The 18,143-nt window shown below is 46.4% G+C and overlaps 10 protein-coding genes across 10 annotated transcripts in view; 6 read left to right on the top strand and 4 right to left on the bottom strand.

The window, feature by feature from the left end:
* Nucleotides 1-294: 294 nt before the first annotated feature.
* On the bottom strand, nucleotides 295-1,593 carry UREG_05664 (uncharacterized protein; the record flags this gene model as incomplete). The annotated part of the gene is made up of 5 exons (XM_002584929.1): nucleotides 295-523; nucleotides 584-720; nucleotides 771-1,046; nucleotides 1,101-1,409; nucleotides 1,489-1,593. The coding sequence occupies 5 exons, from the start codon at nucleotides 1,591-1,593 to the stop codon at nucleotides 295-297; spliced, it is 1,056 nt and encodes a 351-aa protein (XP_002584975.1).
* Nucleotides 1,594-2,850: 1,257 nt separating this feature from the next.
* On the top strand, nucleotides 2,851-3,454 carry UREG_05665 (uncharacterized protein; the record flags this gene model as incomplete). The annotated part of the gene is made up of 3 exons (XM_002584930.1): nucleotides 2,851-2,982; nucleotides 3,034-3,346; nucleotides 3,402-3,454. 3 exons carry the CDS (start codon nucleotides 2,851-2,853, stop codon nucleotides 3,452-3,454), a joined length of 498 nt encoding a protein of 165 aa, XP_002584976.1.
* A 929-nt stretch (nucleotides 3,455-4,383) lies between these two features.
* UREG_05666 (uncharacterized protein) lies at nucleotides 4,384-5,003 on the top strand (the record flags this gene model as incomplete). Its single annotated transcript, XM_002584931.1, has 3 exons — nucleotides 4,384-4,428; nucleotides 4,478-4,759; nucleotides 4,812-5,003. The coding sequence occupies 3 exons, from the start codon at nucleotides 4,384-4,386 to the stop codon at nucleotides 5,001-5,003; spliced, it is 519 nt and encodes a 172-aa protein (XP_002584977.1).
* A 540-nt stretch (nucleotides 5,004-5,543) lies between these two features.
* UREG_05667 (50S ribosomal protein L18) lies at nucleotides 5,544-6,212 on the top strand (the record flags this gene model as incomplete). The annotated part of the gene is made up of 3 exons (XM_002584932.1): nucleotides 5,544-5,628; nucleotides 5,687-6,069; nucleotides 6,135-6,212. 3 exons carry the CDS (start codon nucleotides 5,544-5,546, stop codon nucleotides 6,210-6,212), a joined length of 546 nt encoding a protein of 181 aa, XP_002584978.1.
* Nucleotides 6,213-6,473: 261 nt separating this feature from the next.
* Nucleotides 6,474-7,967, bottom strand: UREG_05668 (glutamate-5-semialdehyde dehydrogenase; the record flags this gene model as incomplete). The annotated part of the gene is made up of 3 exons (XM_002584933.1): nucleotides 6,474-7,315; nucleotides 7,438-7,599; nucleotides 7,667-7,967. 3 exons carry the CDS (start codon nucleotides 7,965-7,967, stop codon nucleotides 6,474-6,476), a joined length of 1,305 nt encoding a protein of 434 aa, XP_002584979.1.
* A 781-nt stretch (nucleotides 7,968-8,748) lies between these two features.
* On the top strand, nucleotides 8,749-9,447 carry UREG_05669 (iron sulfur cluster assembly protein 1; the record flags this gene model as incomplete). The annotated part of the gene is made up of 3 exons (XM_002584934.1): nucleotides 8,749-8,912; nucleotides 8,963-9,240; nucleotides 9,293-9,447. 3 exons carry the CDS (start codon nucleotides 8,749-8,751, stop codon nucleotides 9,445-9,447), a joined length of 597 nt encoding a protein of 198 aa, XP_002584980.1.
* A 305-nt stretch (nucleotides 9,448-9,752) lies between these two features.
* On the bottom strand, nucleotides 9,753-11,479 carry UREG_05670 (uncharacterized protein; the record flags this gene model as incomplete). Its single annotated transcript, XM_002584935.1, has 5 exons — nucleotides 9,753-10,229; nucleotides 10,291-10,443; nucleotides 10,504-10,965; nucleotides 11,016-11,252; nucleotides 11,309-11,479. 5 exons carry the CDS (start codon nucleotides 11,477-11,479, stop codon nucleotides 9,753-9,755), a joined length of 1,500 nt encoding a protein of 499 aa, XP_002584981.1.
* A 977-nt stretch (nucleotides 11,480-12,456) lies between these two features.
* On the top strand, nucleotides 12,457-13,100 carry UREG_05671 (NADH-ubiquinone oxidoreductase 19.3 kDa subunit; the record flags this gene model as incomplete). The annotated part of the gene is made up of 3 exons (XM_002584936.1): nucleotides 12,457-12,527; nucleotides 12,598-12,953; nucleotides 12,997-13,100. 3 exons carry the CDS (start codon nucleotides 12,457-12,459, stop codon nucleotides 13,098-13,100), a joined length of 531 nt encoding a protein of 176 aa, XP_002584982.1.
* Nucleotides 13,101-13,404: 304 nt separating this feature from the next.
* On the bottom strand, nucleotides 13,405-15,384 carry UREG_05672 (uncharacterized protein; the record flags this gene model as incomplete). The annotated part of the gene is made up of 5 exons (XM_002584937.1): nucleotides 13,405-13,709; nucleotides 13,731-14,633; nucleotides 14,694-14,794; nucleotides 14,873-15,161; nucleotides 15,213-15,384. The coding sequence occupies 5 exons, from the start codon at nucleotides 15,382-15,384 to the stop codon at nucleotides 13,405-13,407; spliced, it is 1,770 nt and encodes a 589-aa protein (XP_002584983.1).
* A 921-nt stretch (nucleotides 15,385-16,305) lies between these two features.
* UREG_05673 (uncharacterized protein) overlaps nucleotides 16,306-18,143 on the top strand; it is a gene marked incomplete at both ends in the record, with an annotated part of 3,350 nt that continues 1,512 nt past the window's right edge. Inside the window, 2 exons of the mRNA XM_002584938.1 lie at nucleotides 16,306-16,983; nucleotides 17,044-18,115. Coding sequence (XP_002584984.1) covers nucleotides 16,306-16,983; nucleotides 17,044-18,115 — 1,750 coding nt within the window. The remainder of the gene's footprint in view (nucleotides 16,984-17,043; nucleotides 18,116-18,143) is intronic.

An 18,143-nucleotide genomic window follows, 5' to 3' on the forward strand; every position in this document is an offset into this window, starting at 1 on the left:
GTACAAGCTATCTCTTGTGAATTCTCGCCATATCTATACTTGTAGAGTCTACAGATGATCCAATAAAAGTAAATCCATGCTCTTTGGAATAACTTTATCAAACCAAAAGACCTCCGTGTGTACATCCTGAAAAGACCTCTTAAAACATTTCCACCGGTGTAGTCAACCGGATGGTCCATCTATTATTCTACATTGATTTTTTCTTTCCTGCCCCAAAACCCATTTTCTATTAGGTCCGATTGACATGATAGGTATTGTCACGACGACCAACTCGGACTGTTGCATTCGGGAAGGTCAAACACCTTTATCGCCAAAACCGACAAGAAGATCTCGCGTCAATTCAAAGCTAAGCCAGCTGCTGGCCATGCTCGGTGCCACTTTCAGTAGGTTGGGTACAATTCCCTTATATAGTCCTCGAACCCCCTCTTGGGCTACGATAACCTTGACCGCACCCCAAATCGATGTGTATTGATAACCTAGGCCCGACATGGTATTGATCTGAAATCGCCGGCGAAGAACATCACTGAATCACAAGGTAAGCGATCAAAGCCTAGTACATAATCAAGATTTGCACCCAACTCACAATGGGTATGTGCATGTTTGCGCTACTGCACCGGAAATAGCTCCGGCTAACAACTTCCGATATGGGCTCGGATTGAGGTCTCCTTCGGGCGTTAGATATTTCCGGACCGATTCATAGGTCATAAAGTTCAATCCAACCTGCAAGTAACGTTAATGGCTGGGTTGGCACGACTGAAAAGAGGACATACATAAGGTGCCACCCCAGCAACAGTCGGAAGAATCCCACGATAAAGGGCAATTATTCCTCCTTCAGTTTGGTACATTATGCGCATAGTTTGGAACATGCCGGGAAGCTTTTGGCTTGGGGCTTGTTTAAGTTCGGAAAACGAGGCGGATTGGATAGACAAACGTGTTCGTACAATATCCAAGGGGTAAGTGATAGTGACTGAGGTAATTCCCGCGAAACCTCCACAAATCAGTCGGCTCAAGGGGCTTAAATCACCCCCCGGGTACGGCTCTGCAAACTATGGTGTGAAAGTGTTAGAGAAGCTGATAGCCATGCATGCGACTCCACCTACCTTTTTGTAAATGCTATAACTCCCAAACTGCACAGCCGAGTAGGGCACAATTCGAATACAGTTGGTTCCATTCCCACGCATGAAGCCCCTCCATCCTTCTTCCTTCCACATTTTGACCAAAGCTTTCGAAATTGACAACTTATAGTCGTTTCTGCCTGCATTTTGGATTTGAAGGAGAATCTTTAGTCGCTCAAGAGGTGAAACAATCGTCCGAGAGACGGCCCCAGCAACTCCTCCGGCTATGAATGCTGCGACCACAGGCTCAGACAGAAGCTTTCTCGTATCCGAATACCAGGAAACGGTATTGGCCTGTACCGTGAGCTAGCTAGACATTTAACGAAGAGACTCGTGGCAACATAATGGCTTGCCGGAAAAGGTGATAACCTACGTGAGATGGGGATCTAGTTGATGGTGAAGGGAAATTTGACAAAGTGCGACTTGATTTTTCTGTAGGATGGTCGGGCGCAGGACCCTCCTTACCGTCAAGGCTCATTGCGGACGAGCCAAGGTGTTTCAAAGGCCTACAGTAGAAGATAGGACATCAGCAACAGCCATGAGATATAGTCAAACAGAGTGATTACCTAGACCATATGGTGTTAAGCAGAGGTGACCGAGAGCGGGCTATCCACAATTGTTTTGCTGGAGTGAAGTAGGCGGTTCAATGTGCAAATTATGGGTGAATAAATTTGATCTCTTCATCACCAAGCTGGCCATGGACGAAAGAATTGATTTTGAATGAGATGGTGTAAATTGAGTGAAGACGAATTGACAAGAAAGTCACCAGAATGTGGACAGAGACTATTGACGGGAATTTGGTTCGGCTGTCATCTGATATCGGGAGCCGAAACAAATGAAATTCATGAAAGAGCGCTTATGGAATTGAAAGGATTGACGGAATGTACTGGGATTGTGCCGAAAGCCACATTCCACCCATAAAACAGCGTCTGCCCTTGACCCCGAATGCCAGATCAAATCAATCTCAATATTTCTGATGCCACCCATCCTGACGAGAAGGTTCCTAACCCGAAACTGAGGGGCTTATGTAATTGCATAGAGCTTATATAAGCAGAATTCCGTTTTCGAAAAAAGGCTTTTCTCCTTAAAACAACAACCTTCACCATCAAGCATCCTGCCCATTGGCATCAGCATCATCGCAACATCTTGTTGCTCTGTCTACCCTGCCTTGTGAATTGTATAGTTCGGTTTCCTAGATTCTGCTGGTTGGTTGTGTGCCAACCTACCATAATACATTTTTTTCTTTAGCCTCAGTCTCCGCGACGAGCTCTCCACCATGTCTCGCAGCGGCACAACTTTGTATGTCACCGGCTTTGGCCACGGAACTCGTGCCCGAGAACTTGCCTACGAATTCGAACGGTACGTCCCATTCGTGGATGCTCTCCTCCATCGATAACCGAGCGGCCCTCTTCCTTCAGTCTCCTATCCCGAAACGTGATCTTTCGAGGACCATTTTCTCCTTCCATGTACCTCTCGAGCGCACGTCGTTACCGGCGTCCTGGATGCCCGGATCCTTCCCTTATAAGTGCTTGTCTTTGGCAGCAAACTTCACCCGCAAATTTCACGTATTATTGACTCGCTTTGCGCCTTTTAACCTAAACAAATATTCCGTTCCCTTCCACTTTATCCCCATCGGTGCTGACAGATTCGTTGAAGATATGGCCGTCTTGTTCGTTGCGACATTCCAGCGCCCCGGACAGCTGCGAGCCGCCTGTAAGTGTCAACATTCTCAAATATGACTTGTTATTCAATTCTAATCTACCTTAGCTTTGCCTTTGTTGAGTATGAAAGTCGACGCGATGCAGATGATGCGTATCATGAAATGCACAACAAACGTATTGGTCGGGATGACGTCTTAAAGATTGAGGTAAGCTTCTCGTGGGCTTTTTGAATTCAAGATCTAATGACTCCATTCTAGTGGGCACGTACTCCGCCATCTGCGTCGTGGCGTTTTGACTCAGGCCGGGATCGCCGCCGAGATCGCACCCCCCCTCGTCGAGTGCGTTCTCCTTCTCCTCGCCGTAGTGGCAGAGGCGATTATTCCCCCCGAAAAGAAGACCGACGCGATCGTGATTATGATCGTCGTGACCGCTCCCGCAGTCCTGATGACCGTGAGCGTGAGCGGGACCGGGACCGCGAACGGGATCGCGAACGTGACCGCGACCTGAGGGATGATCGTGATAGACGGGATGAGGATCGTGAAAACGGGACCAATGGTGATGACAGGAAAGGTATGTTCATTCCGCATAGCCCATTTCGTGTTTTTGTCGTATTGATCTGTCGCAGTTCCCTTGGATTCTCCCACCCCCGCTCATGATGAGCTTGATACTGCTGAGTAGGTTATGTCGCTTTAAGTGGCAGTCGCACTAGTTCCTTCCGAGGGTCCTATCTCCTGTGAACGCCGTCATCTAGACCAACTGCCGGCTCTGAACGATGATCCAGCAGTCTCCTCGTGTGTCCGTGCGGGGGAGTTGGATCCAATGTCAAATACAGGTCATCCCCCGTATTCCTTTACTCTTTTCAACTGTGTTTATCCTATTTTCTTTCTCTGCGTTTAGTAGGCGATCATTGCACGTTACCTATACCTTTAAAAACCAAAAGCTCGGCGGTGTAGGTCTATCCCATTCTGTGGTCAACATTTCTTAGATAAGGCGATATTTACGACGGCTTCCTTTCGCGAACCCTACGTTTTATATCCGCCCTTTGGCAGACTGCCGCCCTGTCGGATGATTGTCGATGCGTTCTCCTGACATTGTTCTTTGGGTTTGAGATGGTAGTGGCGGTTTATGTATTATCGCATTGCTCTGTCTAGTTGTAGGATTTTAGTATTTTCGGATTTAGACATCAACCCTACTTTGATTCATTGATCTAAATCTCGAATCACTGTACAGACAGTCAACGGTTGAATCAGAGAGGAACAAATTCTCTTGGCTTCAATATTTTGGTGTGATGTCATGGAAACAAACCGTGCAAACATCAGATACTCCACAGATATGCAGTTAGAAGTTGTTCATCAAACGATGGTCGATGCGATTGAACATAACCTGGAGTTTTTTCCTGAATCATATGGTGCTCTTGTCTTGGTAATAACACAGTAATGCTTCAAGCATTATGGTATAGTTAAGGTAATTTTTGCAACATCATTGGGAAAAGGCAGACAATTTCCATCTACTCAGAGATTACCAACCGGCATCCTGAAGGTTTGCCGATACAACCAACACCATTGATTGTTGCCTGGAAAGCAACAGTTTTGCATGATATCTGAGTGATGGGGTTTCCATCTATAGCATGCATTGGAATCGTTGGCAAATCGGTAAGTTCATCAGTTATGATGGCTTGAACGAGTTGTGCTGATCTTGTAGGATAATCTCCTCCATATTTCGGTATTCCAACCCCATGACAACAACCAGCTGGAATTTTCATTAGCTCTCAACTCAGCGCTCGATATATTTGAGTTGCGGCAACGTGAAACTTCGGTCGACCAAGATTTTGGGTTGCTACATGCTTTGGATGAGAGATTTGCGGTTTATGGCTGGTTGACAAACACAAAGGTGAAGCTTCTCATCATTGTTGATTTGGGGGGGAAACAAACTCCGGAGAAGTTTGCTCTCCTCGTCGGCCTTCGAGATTCCGATCTAAAGCCAGTGAGTGACCCTCAATCCACCTGGGATTTTGGACCTAACAATCCTTTGGCAGGCTTTTCGAGCTTTGCAGACTGCTTATGTCAGGCTCTTGCAAAACCCATTCTACAATCCGGAAGAAGGGGATGCCGATGGCAAAGAGTCCATGTGCAATATCAAAATTAAAGACCGTCGTTTCATTGCTGAAGTGAATCATATTGGAGAGACATGGGCACCCGGAGTACTGAACTTGGAGGCTCTTCCGTGAAGTGGAGGAGATCTACTACATACTTAGCGCTGAGTAGGAATGGGATATTTCTAGGCGCAACCATATTACAAGCTGGACTTCCGACGGAGTAATTTATAGTAGCGGTTTAATAGTTATGGATGGTCAACAGAAATCATCTACACAAGAGTCTTGCATGTCTTCATCAATCTCGAGACCATGAGCTCGGAAGTTATTATGGCGCTAATTAGTAAGCCCACTTCACAGCCTATCAGGTCCAGCCTCTAGTAGAGGGCTCCACCGTGGTCGCGTCATTCCGTATTTGGCCTAGCGTAGGGCTTCGCTCACACACTCCACATCAAAATCTCTTTGATCAAAACCACGAAGAGGCAATCCTGGATTCGTGGTGTGAGAATCTGTCCCGGAGAAAAGACCACGATTTCGACCGCAGCCATGGGTAAGTCATGTTACGTTTGTAGCGAGGTCACATTTCCCTGCGTGCAGCTTCCTGCTGCTTGAACGATCGAATACTGACCGTTTGTGGTTGATATCACTTCATAGGTATCGATTTGGACCGTCACCATGTGCGCACCACCCATCGCAAGGCGCCCAAAAGCGACAATGTTTACCTTTCAGCTCTTGGTGAAGCTTTATCGCTTCCTTGCCCGTATGACGAGATATTTTCCGAATAGCCTGCTATGGTTTTGCTAACGGCATGACCTTAGGGCGCACCGACTCAAACTTCAACAAAGTTGTTTTGCGACGTCTCTTCATGTCCCGTATCAATCGTCCCCCAATGTCACTTTCTCGTGTGGTTGCCATTGTAAAGAAGGACAACTCCGAAGATTCAATTAGCAAGAAGACCATCGTTGTGGTTGGAACCATCACCGATGACGAGCGTCTACTTACCGTTCCAAAAATGTCCATTGCTGCACTCCGAGTTACCGCCACTGCGAGAGCTAGAATTGAAAAGGCTGGTGGTGAAATTTTGACATTGGATCAACTTGCTCTTCGCGCTCCCACTGGGGCAAACACCATTCTTCTACGAGGAAAGAAGAATGCTAGAGAGGCAGTCAAGCACTTCGGATTTGGTCCCCACAGTGGAAAGGTTAGTTTTTGTGTCCTCTTGTGATTTCCGCATGTGCTCTGCTTCAGAAGCTGACTACCTAGTAGAAACCGAAAGTTGCAAGCAAGGGCCGAAAGTTTGAGAGAGCTAGAGGACGGAGAAGGTCGCGTGGCTTCAAGGTTTAATACTTGTTACTATTTTTCATGGTCATCAGCCGGTGGCATCTTTCGAGCTAGTTGCGCCCTTGAAACGAGATTTCTTTATTCTCCGGACTGTTCAGTATTGGGGACTCATGAGCGAGCGGTTCTTGTCGAGAAGCATCCCATGACTGTTTCCCGAAATAGTACTATTATGATGTCTCGACGAGTAAAATAAATGCATTGATAAAGGTCAAGGGGTGAATTTACTCAATTAATGTGGAATCCAGGAGTGGCAACCAAACTGATTTACTTATCGCTAATCGGAAGCTCTTCGTGCTTGAATTGCTTCCCGTCCGCACCTTGGAACTCTCCTGCAGTTTGGCCACTACCCCTAATCAAATACTTGTATATTGTTAACCCTTCCAAACCCACTGGTCCCCGTGAATGTATTTTGTTCGTGCTAATACCGACCTCCGTGCCAAACCCGTATCTCATCCCGTCGGCAAGCCTAGAACTGGTGTTCCAGTATACCCCCGCGCTATCAACACCAACCAAAAATCTTTCTGCTGCTTCTCTGGAAGAAGTCAGGATAACGTCGGTGTGCTTCGAAGAGTGCGCATTAATATGAGACATCGCTATATCAAGGCTGGACGAGGATGGCGTAGCGGATATCGTTTTAACAGCTAAGATCAAGTCAAGAAATTCTGTATCATAATCCGATTCTGTGGCATCCTGTAATAGCGTGGCTTGATTGGGTGATAACGCTGCCATCAGGGCAGCTTTGGATTCGGAATCGCAGCGCAACGAAACGCCGTGCTCGAGAAGTGCTTCCGCGATCGGGGGAAGTAGCGTGGACAATACACTTTGATCAACTAGGAGTGTCTCTACCGCATTGCATGCTGCAGGGTAGTTTATTTTTGCATCAAGTATGACTTTCTTCGCCATCTCTCCGTCTGCATCAGAGTGAAGATATATTGAGCAGAGCCCATCAGCATGCCCGAGAACTGGAATTTTGGTGTTGGCTTTTATAAACCTCACCAGTTCATTGGATCCTCTGGGGACCACCAGGTCAATATATTTGTCTTGAGCTAGAAGCGGAAGGATGACGTCTCTGGATTCGACAAGCTGAATCGCTGCGTTGGGAAAATCTACAGAAGAAAGGGCGTCTGAAACAATCCGGGATATTGTCTTGAAGGATTCAATAGATTCCTTCCCTCCTAGATAAACTTGAGAAAAGAGTGCAGCACGGGAGTCGATTGGGGATATGTACCTTTGAGGATTGCCGCATTTCCCGACTTTATCGAGAGCGCGGAGATATTGGCAATAACCTCCGGACGAGCTTCGAAAATGATCAATAAAACTCCAATGGGACAGCTGACTCTTTCAAGAACCAATCCTTCATCGAGTAAAGTTCGCAACGAGATCTTGCCCACTACGCCCTCCAAAGACGAAACGTTAGTTGACTTTTCCAAAGTGGCAGAAGATGAGTCGTATCATACGTGGGTCTGTCAGGCCGCGAACGTCAAGGATTCCCTGTAGCATTTCATCGTATTTCCCGGGGCGGCTGAGATCAAGGCGCTTGAGAATGCTTTGGCTCAATTGGCCATTGTTGACAGCTTCTGCAGCCGTCTCAACATCCCGCGCGTTGGCCTCTAAAACAACATCTTTATGCTGACGGAGCGCGGAGTGGATTGCCGTCAACGCATCATTGCGAGACGCGACTGGGAGTGCTGCCAACTGCCTTGACACGGCTGAGGCAGCTTGGGCAATTTCTGAGGGACTGCATGCTGTCAAAGACATGATGTTCAATAAAATTATTATATTGCTGGGTTGCAGGTGTTGATACACATTATAATAGATTAGATTTGCGCACAACACAGAAATCTCTTTAACCTTGAAACTTTCGATCACCAAAGAGCCTGTGACTAAGGAGATGTGGGGAATTGTCCCAGCTGACAGAAGAGGTGATATAACTAGTTGATAATATAGTAGAATAGTAACATAGTTACATACATACACTGCTAACAGAAATCAACCCATCCAGAAACAGTGAACGAATGTAAAATCAATCTCAAGCCAGGCCCAAGGTCAGTCTTTGTATATAGAACTCTGGAGTTAATCACTAGAAGACAAGGGCTGGGAATTGAGCCTACAAAATCATTGCTTCCAGTCTTCTCCCACTTGGAGTAATCGCGGGCTTAACACTTCAGCTCATCATAACCCAGCTGTACTTTGGATTAGCAAACATTGCAAGAAATGCAACTGCGCGCTCAACAATAGATAACTACCGAGTACTTCAAAGTATTCCCTTCAGGTCGCCTCGGTGCCAAGTGGAGAACAGCCGCGATGCTGACTAAAGTCGACATCACTCGCAAGAAAATTAGTTAATCGCAAACTAGTTACGCCGCTCAGATTGAAGAAGGCGGCGAATCCGGAAGCCATCAAAACTGCATACCACCGCCATCAGTACATACCATCGATCCTTTCGCTAGATACTGTATAATATTACTGGGATTTAAGCCGCATTCCTGAGCTACTGCTGTTCCCTTTCTCTCCCTCTCGTTCCATTGCTTCTTTCAGAATGTTTCGACGAGCCGTCACGACCATTGCCAGATGCGCCGGGGGTCAACTTTCAAGGCGTCCAATCCGGCCGACTATCGTTCCCAAGGTCTTCGCTCCCAGCCCTTCCTTCCCAGTATCTCGGAGCTACCATGAGAAAGATGAGTTTCGCCTGCCCCTCGCGAGGTTTTATACCATCTTAAAACTAACCCGCCTTTACTGCTTGATCACTATAGCAACCCTCGAAATGTAGGATCAATGTCGAAAACAGACAAAGACGTTGGCACCGGTCTTGTTGGAGCTCCTGCTTGCGGGGATGTGATGAAGCTGCAGATTCGTGTCGATAAAGAGAGCAATACGATCAGCGACGTAAAGTTCAAGACTTTTGGCTGCGGAAGCGCCATCGCCAGTTCGAGCTACCTGACGGAGTTGGTCAGAGGTATGACCTTGGAGGATGCTGCAAAGATCCGCAACACAGAGATTGCGAAGGAATTATGTTTACCCCCGGTGAAACGTATGTAACGTGCGATATCCATACTTTCGTCAGCATGCTAATTCGTTTGTAGTCCATTGTTCCATGCTTGCAGAAGATGCAATCAAGTCGGCTATATCAAACTATTATACTAAGAACCCGAAAGCGGCGCAGACGAATCTCTCCGGTACGGCCTCGCCCATTCCCCGGGCTGAGGCTCGGTCAACCAGTGGGGAAGCAACTAGTTAGATTCTTCTAGTACGATGTTTTCGCTCCGCCATATCTCCGCAAAGGTAACGATGCTAGGCATCAAATAACCCCCGTAGCGTTTTCCGGTTAGTCAGGATGGCATCTGGACTCTTTTTCATTCTCATGTTCAGGTTCGCGTTTTAAGGCGCCGGCATGTATTAAATGGCCATTTCTCCTGCAGGATTTGTCTTGCTTCCATGAATTTGCCCTTCTATCGAAAAACGGATACGGAATTATATGAAATATCGTTCATCGACTCCATCAATTACGTGGTTACGTCAGGGAAGTTGTACATACATACAATGTCACCGTAAATCGGCCATCATGTCTTCTTCAAAATCAACTGTCGCGCTGTTGTCGCCTAGATCGCTTTCATTCTTGCGCCACTTTGCCTTCCTCAGACCCTCGATGTACTCCCGTCCCAGTTCCAATTTGACATCAGTTCCATATACATTACCCAGAAGAATGTCCATACGTTGCTTTTGTGCCTTCAACCGATCCCACAGTCTAGTCTCCATCGCGCCTCCCATGGTTGCAAAAGAATGGCCAAAACGAAGAATCGTTGGATCCACAGAATTCGAAGCTTGGAAGAGCCGGGCGTCGAGTCGTCTTGCAGCGAGAAGCTCGACTACAAATGGTTCCACCACTCGGTCGAATTGGTCACTCATTGAAAAACGTAACACGTCAGGCAAAGTAAGCGCTGCGAAAGTCTGGTCAAGTTTTAGGACGGAGCACCGGCGGAGCGCGTTAAGGAGCTGAAAAACTAGGCCGGTGTTTTTATCCTACTAATGAGTTAAAAAACGAGTTTCAACGTCCCGTCGTGATATGTAACGGGTGGCTTACCTTTTGCCAAATATCCATTCCGGCATATATCTCTGCTTCCAATCTAGACAAGCTGCCTGCTTTGAAAATTATACCTAGGGCGCTATAGGGTTTCACCAGCGGCTTATATGCTTTTGCCGCTGACCTACTAACGGCATGAGGTATGGCCGGTACCTACATTGATTATTAGTTTAAATGCGAAAAGAGTGTGCGAAGCACAATAGACCGCCTTACCGTGCCCTTCTCTAGAAGATTCACAAGAATCCATTTCTTATGAGCCTCCACCATAGCCATACTTATACAATTACCCGTAGGCGCAGAAATAGCTATTTCTAGGAAATGTCGCGCCTTTCCCCATCGTTTCAAGCCGATGTAAATCATTGCACCGTATAAAAAGTATTCCAGAGAGCTTTTGTAGTTGATCAAGCCTGGTAAACCTGACGCCATTGTAATGTACGACACACTAGAAGGGTGCTGTTGACATGGAAGCAGCTGAAACCGTTTGAGGAAGGTTTTATCAGCAGCTGTCGGAAAATGACAGATGTCCTTATCAAGTATACCAGTAGCTGGCAAGTAGCACTGTGCTAGCAAGCATAGGTGGGCAAAGGTTGTATGGATTGATGTGAACGTTGAACAGGATGGGTCTAATCGAAGTAAAGCTTGTCTGACAGGTTTGACAGCTGCTAAAGGCTTTTGCTACGTCAATTATAGAGGTCAAGATTGACTGTGGTACCTCGGCAACATACCTGGGATGCATATTCACTAATCTTTGCAACACAGTCAACGAGTTTGTTAAACTCGTGGCCAGCATATCTCACTTGAACCGGGTCAAAAACACAAAGGAAGTTTACAGATTTGCACCATACTGCACCTCCGGGGCGTGTATGCCCGGAGAGGTGCTGATCTACCGAGGTTTCCCAGCCTTGATGGTGAGCAAGTAAAACAAACAAATAGCTCAAGGACTGTTTTTCAGGGTCAAGGGTCTTTTCAACAACAGTTAGCAGATTGCAGTTGTAGAATTGGACTTCAACAAACTCACATCCAGAAGACTTTGACGGCTGGTAATGTTTCCTAATAAGTCTTTTGTGGGTATCCGACGGAGGCTCGAAAGTAAGACATGAGCCTTCCGGTCATACTCGATTTCAGATGTGATCTCAGGGGCAGGAGGCTGTGGAGGGAAGGACAATAAAACGGAAACAAGATCAGTCATTCTGACACTTCGAACCAGGGGACTGTTGTGATGAGACGGATTCGGGTCCAGCTAGTTGTAAGGAGAACCAAGACAAGATATTACATGTAAAAATAGGTGAAAGAGCCGCGAACTGTTTTGGTTATCAAATGTTTCAAAACAAAGTCTAAGGCAATAGTTCCAGTTGGTTGATTGCGAGCTATTAGCTAAATTCAGAGGGAGGGAGAGAGAAATCTTGGTTTGGGGAGCTGTTCTGAGAAGTTCAGCAGTTATTAATGAATACAACACATGTCAGTCAAAAGCTTAGATTGTGCCTGGTTATGAGTGTGTTGCTATGAGTTGGAGAGCTGATTCAAAGCATTAGTATCAAAGTGCTAAGTCAACATCAAGATATTTCTGTTGACACCAGGTAAAGTGTAACAACACAAGCTGTTAATAAAACACTGCTATGGCGGAATGGAATTTGTTTTACAGATTACTCTGTACGGAGTACTCTTGCCCTTCTCAAGGTTGTCCATGATTAACGGTGTAAGTTTTACCTAGTAAATAATTACATGCATTGTCAATACAGGGCTGTATGGTGTATGGTTATGTATCCCTGGACTATTACATACATACAGTACATCAACCTTATTAATAATCATTACTCGTTCAACTTCAGGGTCAACTTCTCACAACGTTTGCTATCTTGAACCTCCGTGTGGGAAAGCCCTCTGTGCCAAATCAACTATACTGCAAGGGAGACGACCTCGGTCCAATTGATAATACTCCAAATCCATGCATTCTTGCAATCGAGTAAGGGTGGCAGCCCTATTCAAGGGTACTTTTTCTACCTTCTCACCACTGCCTTTTGACCGATGCGCTAATAGCGTTCCATAGCGAGAAGCAGGCCAACTCTGCCTATCCTCCAGATTCCAGCATCAACAAGCTTCTCCACATCGTCCGCAGGGCAGGCAATCACTCATGTGGAGAGAACCGCAGAGCCCTCGATATCTCCAATGAAAAAGCCTCGGAGGGAAGTACCTCTCCCTAGCCAGGAAAAGCGGGAGGGGGCCATGCAATTTGCTTTGTACGTCGCCTCCGTCCCTATAACGTCAAACTCACATTATTCTCTGTGCTTATTACTCTTATTACAATAGGACAACCCTTGATCAGGTCGCAAACTGGGCAAGGCAAAGTTCATTATGGCCCATGACTTTCGGTCTCGCCTGCTGTGCTGTAGAAATGATGCATCTATCAACACCTCGCTACGATCAAGACCGTTTGGGAATTATTTTCAGAGCTTCTCCTCGCCAATCGGATGTCATGATAGTCGCCGGGACTTTAACGAACAAAATGGCGCCTGCGCTAAGACAGGTCTATGATCAGATGCCCGACCCACGCTGGGTAATCAGCATGGGAAGTTGCGCAAATGGAGGTGGTTATTATCACTATAGCTATTCTGTTACCCGCGGATGTGATAGGATTGTCCCTGTGGACATATATGTTCCTGGTTGTAAGTAAGCCTCGTGGCGCTTGAGTACTTCCTACTAACACAGCTTTAAAAGGCCCACCAACTTCGGAGGCATTGATGTACGGCATTTTCCAACTCCAAAAGAAAATGCGACATACACAGATTACCCGCATGTGGTATCGTAAGTAAATGGTCAATACATTTTATTCAATACTTCGAATCTCCCCCATCCACCCTCCAACGTCGAGATTGAGAGACTCGTTTGGGATAGCTACGAAATTCTAGTCAGCATGCGAACCCGCGCATCAAACCCCGGTATTTTCGTTTTCTCAAACGACGAAGGAATGGGTGTGGTATTTCGCACAACTTGCATTGACGGCTAATTAGTAAAAAGTGACATGGTTAGGATGATTGTCTAGTGCGTGTCCCTCAAATCACAATGATTGTAACCAAATTTATGTACATAATGTTGTGTAAACATAACAACAACAGTTTAGAGCTCTCTATAATCGCTCGGTCTCAACCTCTTTTGTTTTGCTTGATGTCGATGGGGGTTGACGGGTTGTCGAAAATAGGCATTGTCCTCTTCTTTAGCAAATGGCTCACTGAATGTTGTTCGTTGCTGGTTAGAAAACCTTGCCGTTCCCTGAGGTTGGTGAACCGAGAACGGTGGAAATAGTTGGTTAGGGATAAAACTAGCAGAGCTAGTTTGGCCGGGAAGCATGTTATTAGATGTTCCATGAAACCCCATCGGAACCATCGGTTGGGTCATATTGGCGGAATAAAATCCGGCATGTGCTGGAGCTGTATAATTCATACCTAGCGGTTGGTTCCACAGAGTTCCTGCGCTGGAATAAGGGTTAAATGCCGCAAAATCAGGACCGGCTAAAGGAGCGGTTTGCAATTGATCTCCTGTCGCTGCGTAGTCAAAAGTTGTGAATGGTTGGTTGAAGGATGAGATTGGAAAAGCGTTGTTGGATGGATTACTGGAATTTTGTGCGATATACGCATGGTCCTCGGATTTCTGTCTTTTCGTTCTCGGTGCATTCGTAGAATATGAGTCGTCATTCGGTACCTCTTCATCTTTTGCTGGACGCTTTTGCGGATTTCCTAGTTTTATGTGGTCTGACGAGTCATTTGGCGCTCTGTTTGAATCGACTTTTGAGTCGATGGGTGTCGTGCGTGCTTCTTCTTTCATGTTCCCCGTGCTCTCTAGTTCATAATCCTTGATTCTTGCGATGGCATCCTCGTCAATTGATAGATTGTCGAGCAATACACTTTCAGTGTTGCATTCCGGGCAAACAAAGTCGCTCTCAATCAAAGCGTTTGTGATACAGTCGTTGCAGTAGGTTGTCTTGCAGCATGGAGTCTTAGTTGGCGCGAGGAACATACGCTTGTCGATTGGACAAAGAAGATTACGAGATCGGAGGTGCCTGCCATTCTCAACCGCTGCAATCTCTGCTGCAGCAGCTGCCGCAGCACTAGCTTTTTCCTGATATAACTCCCACGATGCTTTATCCGGTTCAGCAATAACAAAATCCCCGTCCGCGTTGACCATGACCCCGGAGAGTTTTGGGTCGTCATCGGAACCGTCCAGTACACGAGAGTCCGGTTTATCTACTTGCTTTTGAAATGAGCGTGGTATGCCAGTAGAACGTTTCACACGGTAACGGCCGTCAAACTTTGGATCGTTATTAGTGGGACATGCTTGAATCCAATGACCTGCTTATTGTAAGCCGATGCCCGAGTCGTACCACAACCAAAGATGTCTTAGATATATACCTTTCTCTCGACAACGATAACATAGGTAGCCTGGAGGAGGGGGGTGCTCAGGAACCGGATTAAGGAGTCCACGGTTTCGGTTAAAAGGGACTGGAGTTGCACTGAAATGAACGGTCAGCAAATCACCAGGTACACCATGTTAAAGTCATAACTGTAAGTCAACTAGAATGTATACGAACGTTGCCATATCTTCCTGCTGTTCTCGCCATTGAGATTCTTGAAGATTAAGAACGGCTTTAATCTTTTCATCCTCCGACTGGGCAACGGTAATATCAGGCTTTATATTGCTACCGCCACTTCCGGGTCGACTAGCAGTATTCGTATCAATCCGCGAAGCCGTGCGCGCAGTTACAGGCATTCCACCAGAAATATAACGAGCAGCAGTACCTTTTCCAGGTCTTGACGCTGGGAGCCGTCGAGCGATAATGGAAGTCGACCGGGGTATTATAGCGGTATCATCAGCATACTCTAAACATGTATTAGCGGGGTGTCAGGCGAGTACAAACAGCTGATGCATACCTTCGCTAGTATCCTCGTTATAAATAGCTAGATCAAAATCAGAGCCATCACCTAATCGACTCTGACTGATAATCTCTCTTTTTAGTTCAAACACAGAGATACCAGTACCATCAAATGATACCCTTGAGGGTTCTTTCTGAGACTTGAATTTGAAATGAACAGAAGAAGCCATGGTCAGGTAATGTAAGTTGCAAACAATTAACAGTATTTAATTGCTCCAAGCTGGGTGTTCCTAAAGCAACAGCAAACTGCGTATCAGAGCTGTGGGACAGCGGTGCCGGAGCACCTTCCCTCGGGATGATTGGAATCAACTAGCTGAGGGAGTAGTTGGGCGGCAAATAGAATACAATAAGGGCCTGGATATTTGAAATATCCTTGCTTCGTAATGTTTTGAGCCTGGAAGTAGGGCAGGTTTCTGTGTACACGAATAGGTCAAAGTAATAGGGCAGGGATGCAACCCCCAAGTGCCAGTGTCAAAAGTCACAGGATGAACAAAATCCCAGTCGCCGTCGATCCTTTCAGCTGTGTTTTTCCTCTGCCATGGGATATACAGCAGCCAAACACACACAGTATAAGGAATGATGCTCTAGTTGTTAAACAGGTTGGGGGTTGTGATTGATGGGAAAACGGGAAGAGCTTTCTTTAAAGTGGCAAATCAGACTTAACCAGCTGGGTAGGCAGAAAATGAAATTTAAAAGAATAAACATAGAGCAAAGGTTCAGCCAGTTGCATATGAGTTATTGATACATCTGATCAAAGCCTTGATTGAGAGTCCTCCAAGCATGGAGGAAGGAAAGATACAGAGGAAGCAGTCCAGCTGAAGCGGCGCCAATTTAGCCACCTCTTAGCCATTTCGAGCCCTTGGTGCTGAGTCAGCTGTCGCCAATATTTAGCGCCGTTTGTTGTTATTACATAACCGCCTTTTGCAGACCAGAGCTTGGAACTTCACCAACGACGTTTTTTGTTCCTGGAGATTCTGGCCGACCTTCTCACTTCAGACTCAGTTTATCCTACTTCACAAAATTCAAGGCTTTTCACTCCGCTAATATCACAAGTTAATATATCTGCGAATCGTGGTCGGAACGACCTAGCTATGCCCGGTCTAGCCATGGACGGCTCCGGCGCAGTCCTTCCTGGTACAGGAGTCGCGGATGCACACTGCGGTCCATCTCGCATTTCGTGTCAACCTAATGGAAGAGTCAGCTTGAATGGGGATGGAGATCCTTCCATTTCATTCATGGAACAATTCCCTAGGCTATCTGACGGCCATCAAGCGTCTCTCGACGATCTGCCCCCTGAGCTTGCCCATATTACTCTTGGTTTTTTTCCCTTCGCCCGCCTTATCAGTAGAGTTGTCCAGCAGTCATGGAATGACTTGAACGAACTTGTCAACGATATAGGGAGCAGCCCGCCATCACAGGTTGATGTGGTGGCCCGGTTAGGATCCGCCAACCCGCTGAGCGGTAAATACCGCGGCGAGCAACATACTGAAAACGCTTTGAATAAAATAAGGCTTCTTGAATTTGCCCATACAAAACGGGTCGAATTCATTAAGCTATTAGTACTTTCGCAATGGAGTCGGCAGGCGAACGAAGTGAGCCGGCTTATTGATATCCAAGCTTTCATTCGTATGCGCTATAGCCTCTATGGAATGGTTCTTCATCGAATCGGAAATATGAAACAAGACCTTGTCGGTGCGCAATTGGCAAACCCGGATTTAGGGACTGCTTTGCACATTTTGTCAAATGAAGGAAATGAAACGATACCAGCGGTCAGGGCCCTAATCGTGATTTGTGTCATTCTTAAATAAAGCTAATGTTAAGATATGTAGTTCGGATTTCTCTCTCCAAAACCTTTAGGACCAAGGCGAATGCTAAACGTGCTCCGAAGAATCAACAAGCTCATCAGTATGCGGTTGACAACTTGTGATAACATCCCCTCCGCCTTCAAGAACCACTCCATCCAAGATGGGAGGGTCACCTTGATTGTTCCTGGCGAGTTCGAAATTGATCTTTCTGTCGCATTCGAAACCAACTCAGCACAGTTCTTTTTTGTTGATATGAGATTCTTGTTCTTCCCTTCATCATGTCCAAATGGGGAACTACAAAGAATTCTGGATCAGAAAGTTAACGCCGCCTTGATGAATTTTGGACTCATTGGATGCTTTAACTTGATGCATAACCTCACGCTGACCCATAAGATTACCATCCTTTTTAAGCAGGCAGCGGACCTTACGCGCACCTTCTGGGCGGACCACTTGCGCGTTGAATTACTTCATCGCACACTGATTATACAATATTGGACCAAAAAACCAGGAAAAAGTTGGATCGAAATAGGCATTCGCAGTGGCACAAAACGGCCTACAGAAGGTGCAGGGACGGATACGTCTTTCCTGCATCTGCGCTGGGTTCGTGATAATGAAGAAGTTGATGCCACAGAGATAGATTTTAATTTAACACAATTAAGTGCCGAGTCAATCCTTTTCAGCGTCGTTTCTCTACATATTACGCACATCCTACGAATTACATTTGAGCGCCTTCACCAAAAGGCTTTGTATAGCCTAGGCGCACTTTACCTTGGCATGGGCGCTTCATCAATGGAACCAGGGGATTGCCACCTCGAAGTGCAGTTCACGCAGACTCGCCGCATGAACATGGTGGTGGAGCCTGTATCAGGCGATATAACCCTGCGCATTGGACCGTCACCGATAACAAGGTACGATCCAGAAATAATTTTCGACAAAAATCCTGTCGAAAACGTCGTTGAGCGAATATCAAGGCTCCGCTGTGCCGTCGCGTTAGAAGAAGTCGAATCTCATGCAAAAGCCGTCGGGTGGATTTCACTGAACTTGAGGCACATCAGTCCCGACAACTTGCAGCGAGTATTCCCGTCGATTGCTCTTCGTTCGATGCTTTTATTTCGGGCGAAATC

The sequence above is a fragment of the Uncinocarpus reesii genome, genomic scaffold (assembly GCF_000003515.1).
Source record: "Uncinocarpus reesii 1704 scaffold_3 genomic scaffold, whole genome shotgun sequence".
In the NCBI taxonomy this organism is placed as follows: domain Eukaryota; kingdom Fungi; phylum Ascomycota; class Eurotiomycetes; order Onygenales; family Onygenaceae; genus Uncinocarpus; species Uncinocarpus reesii.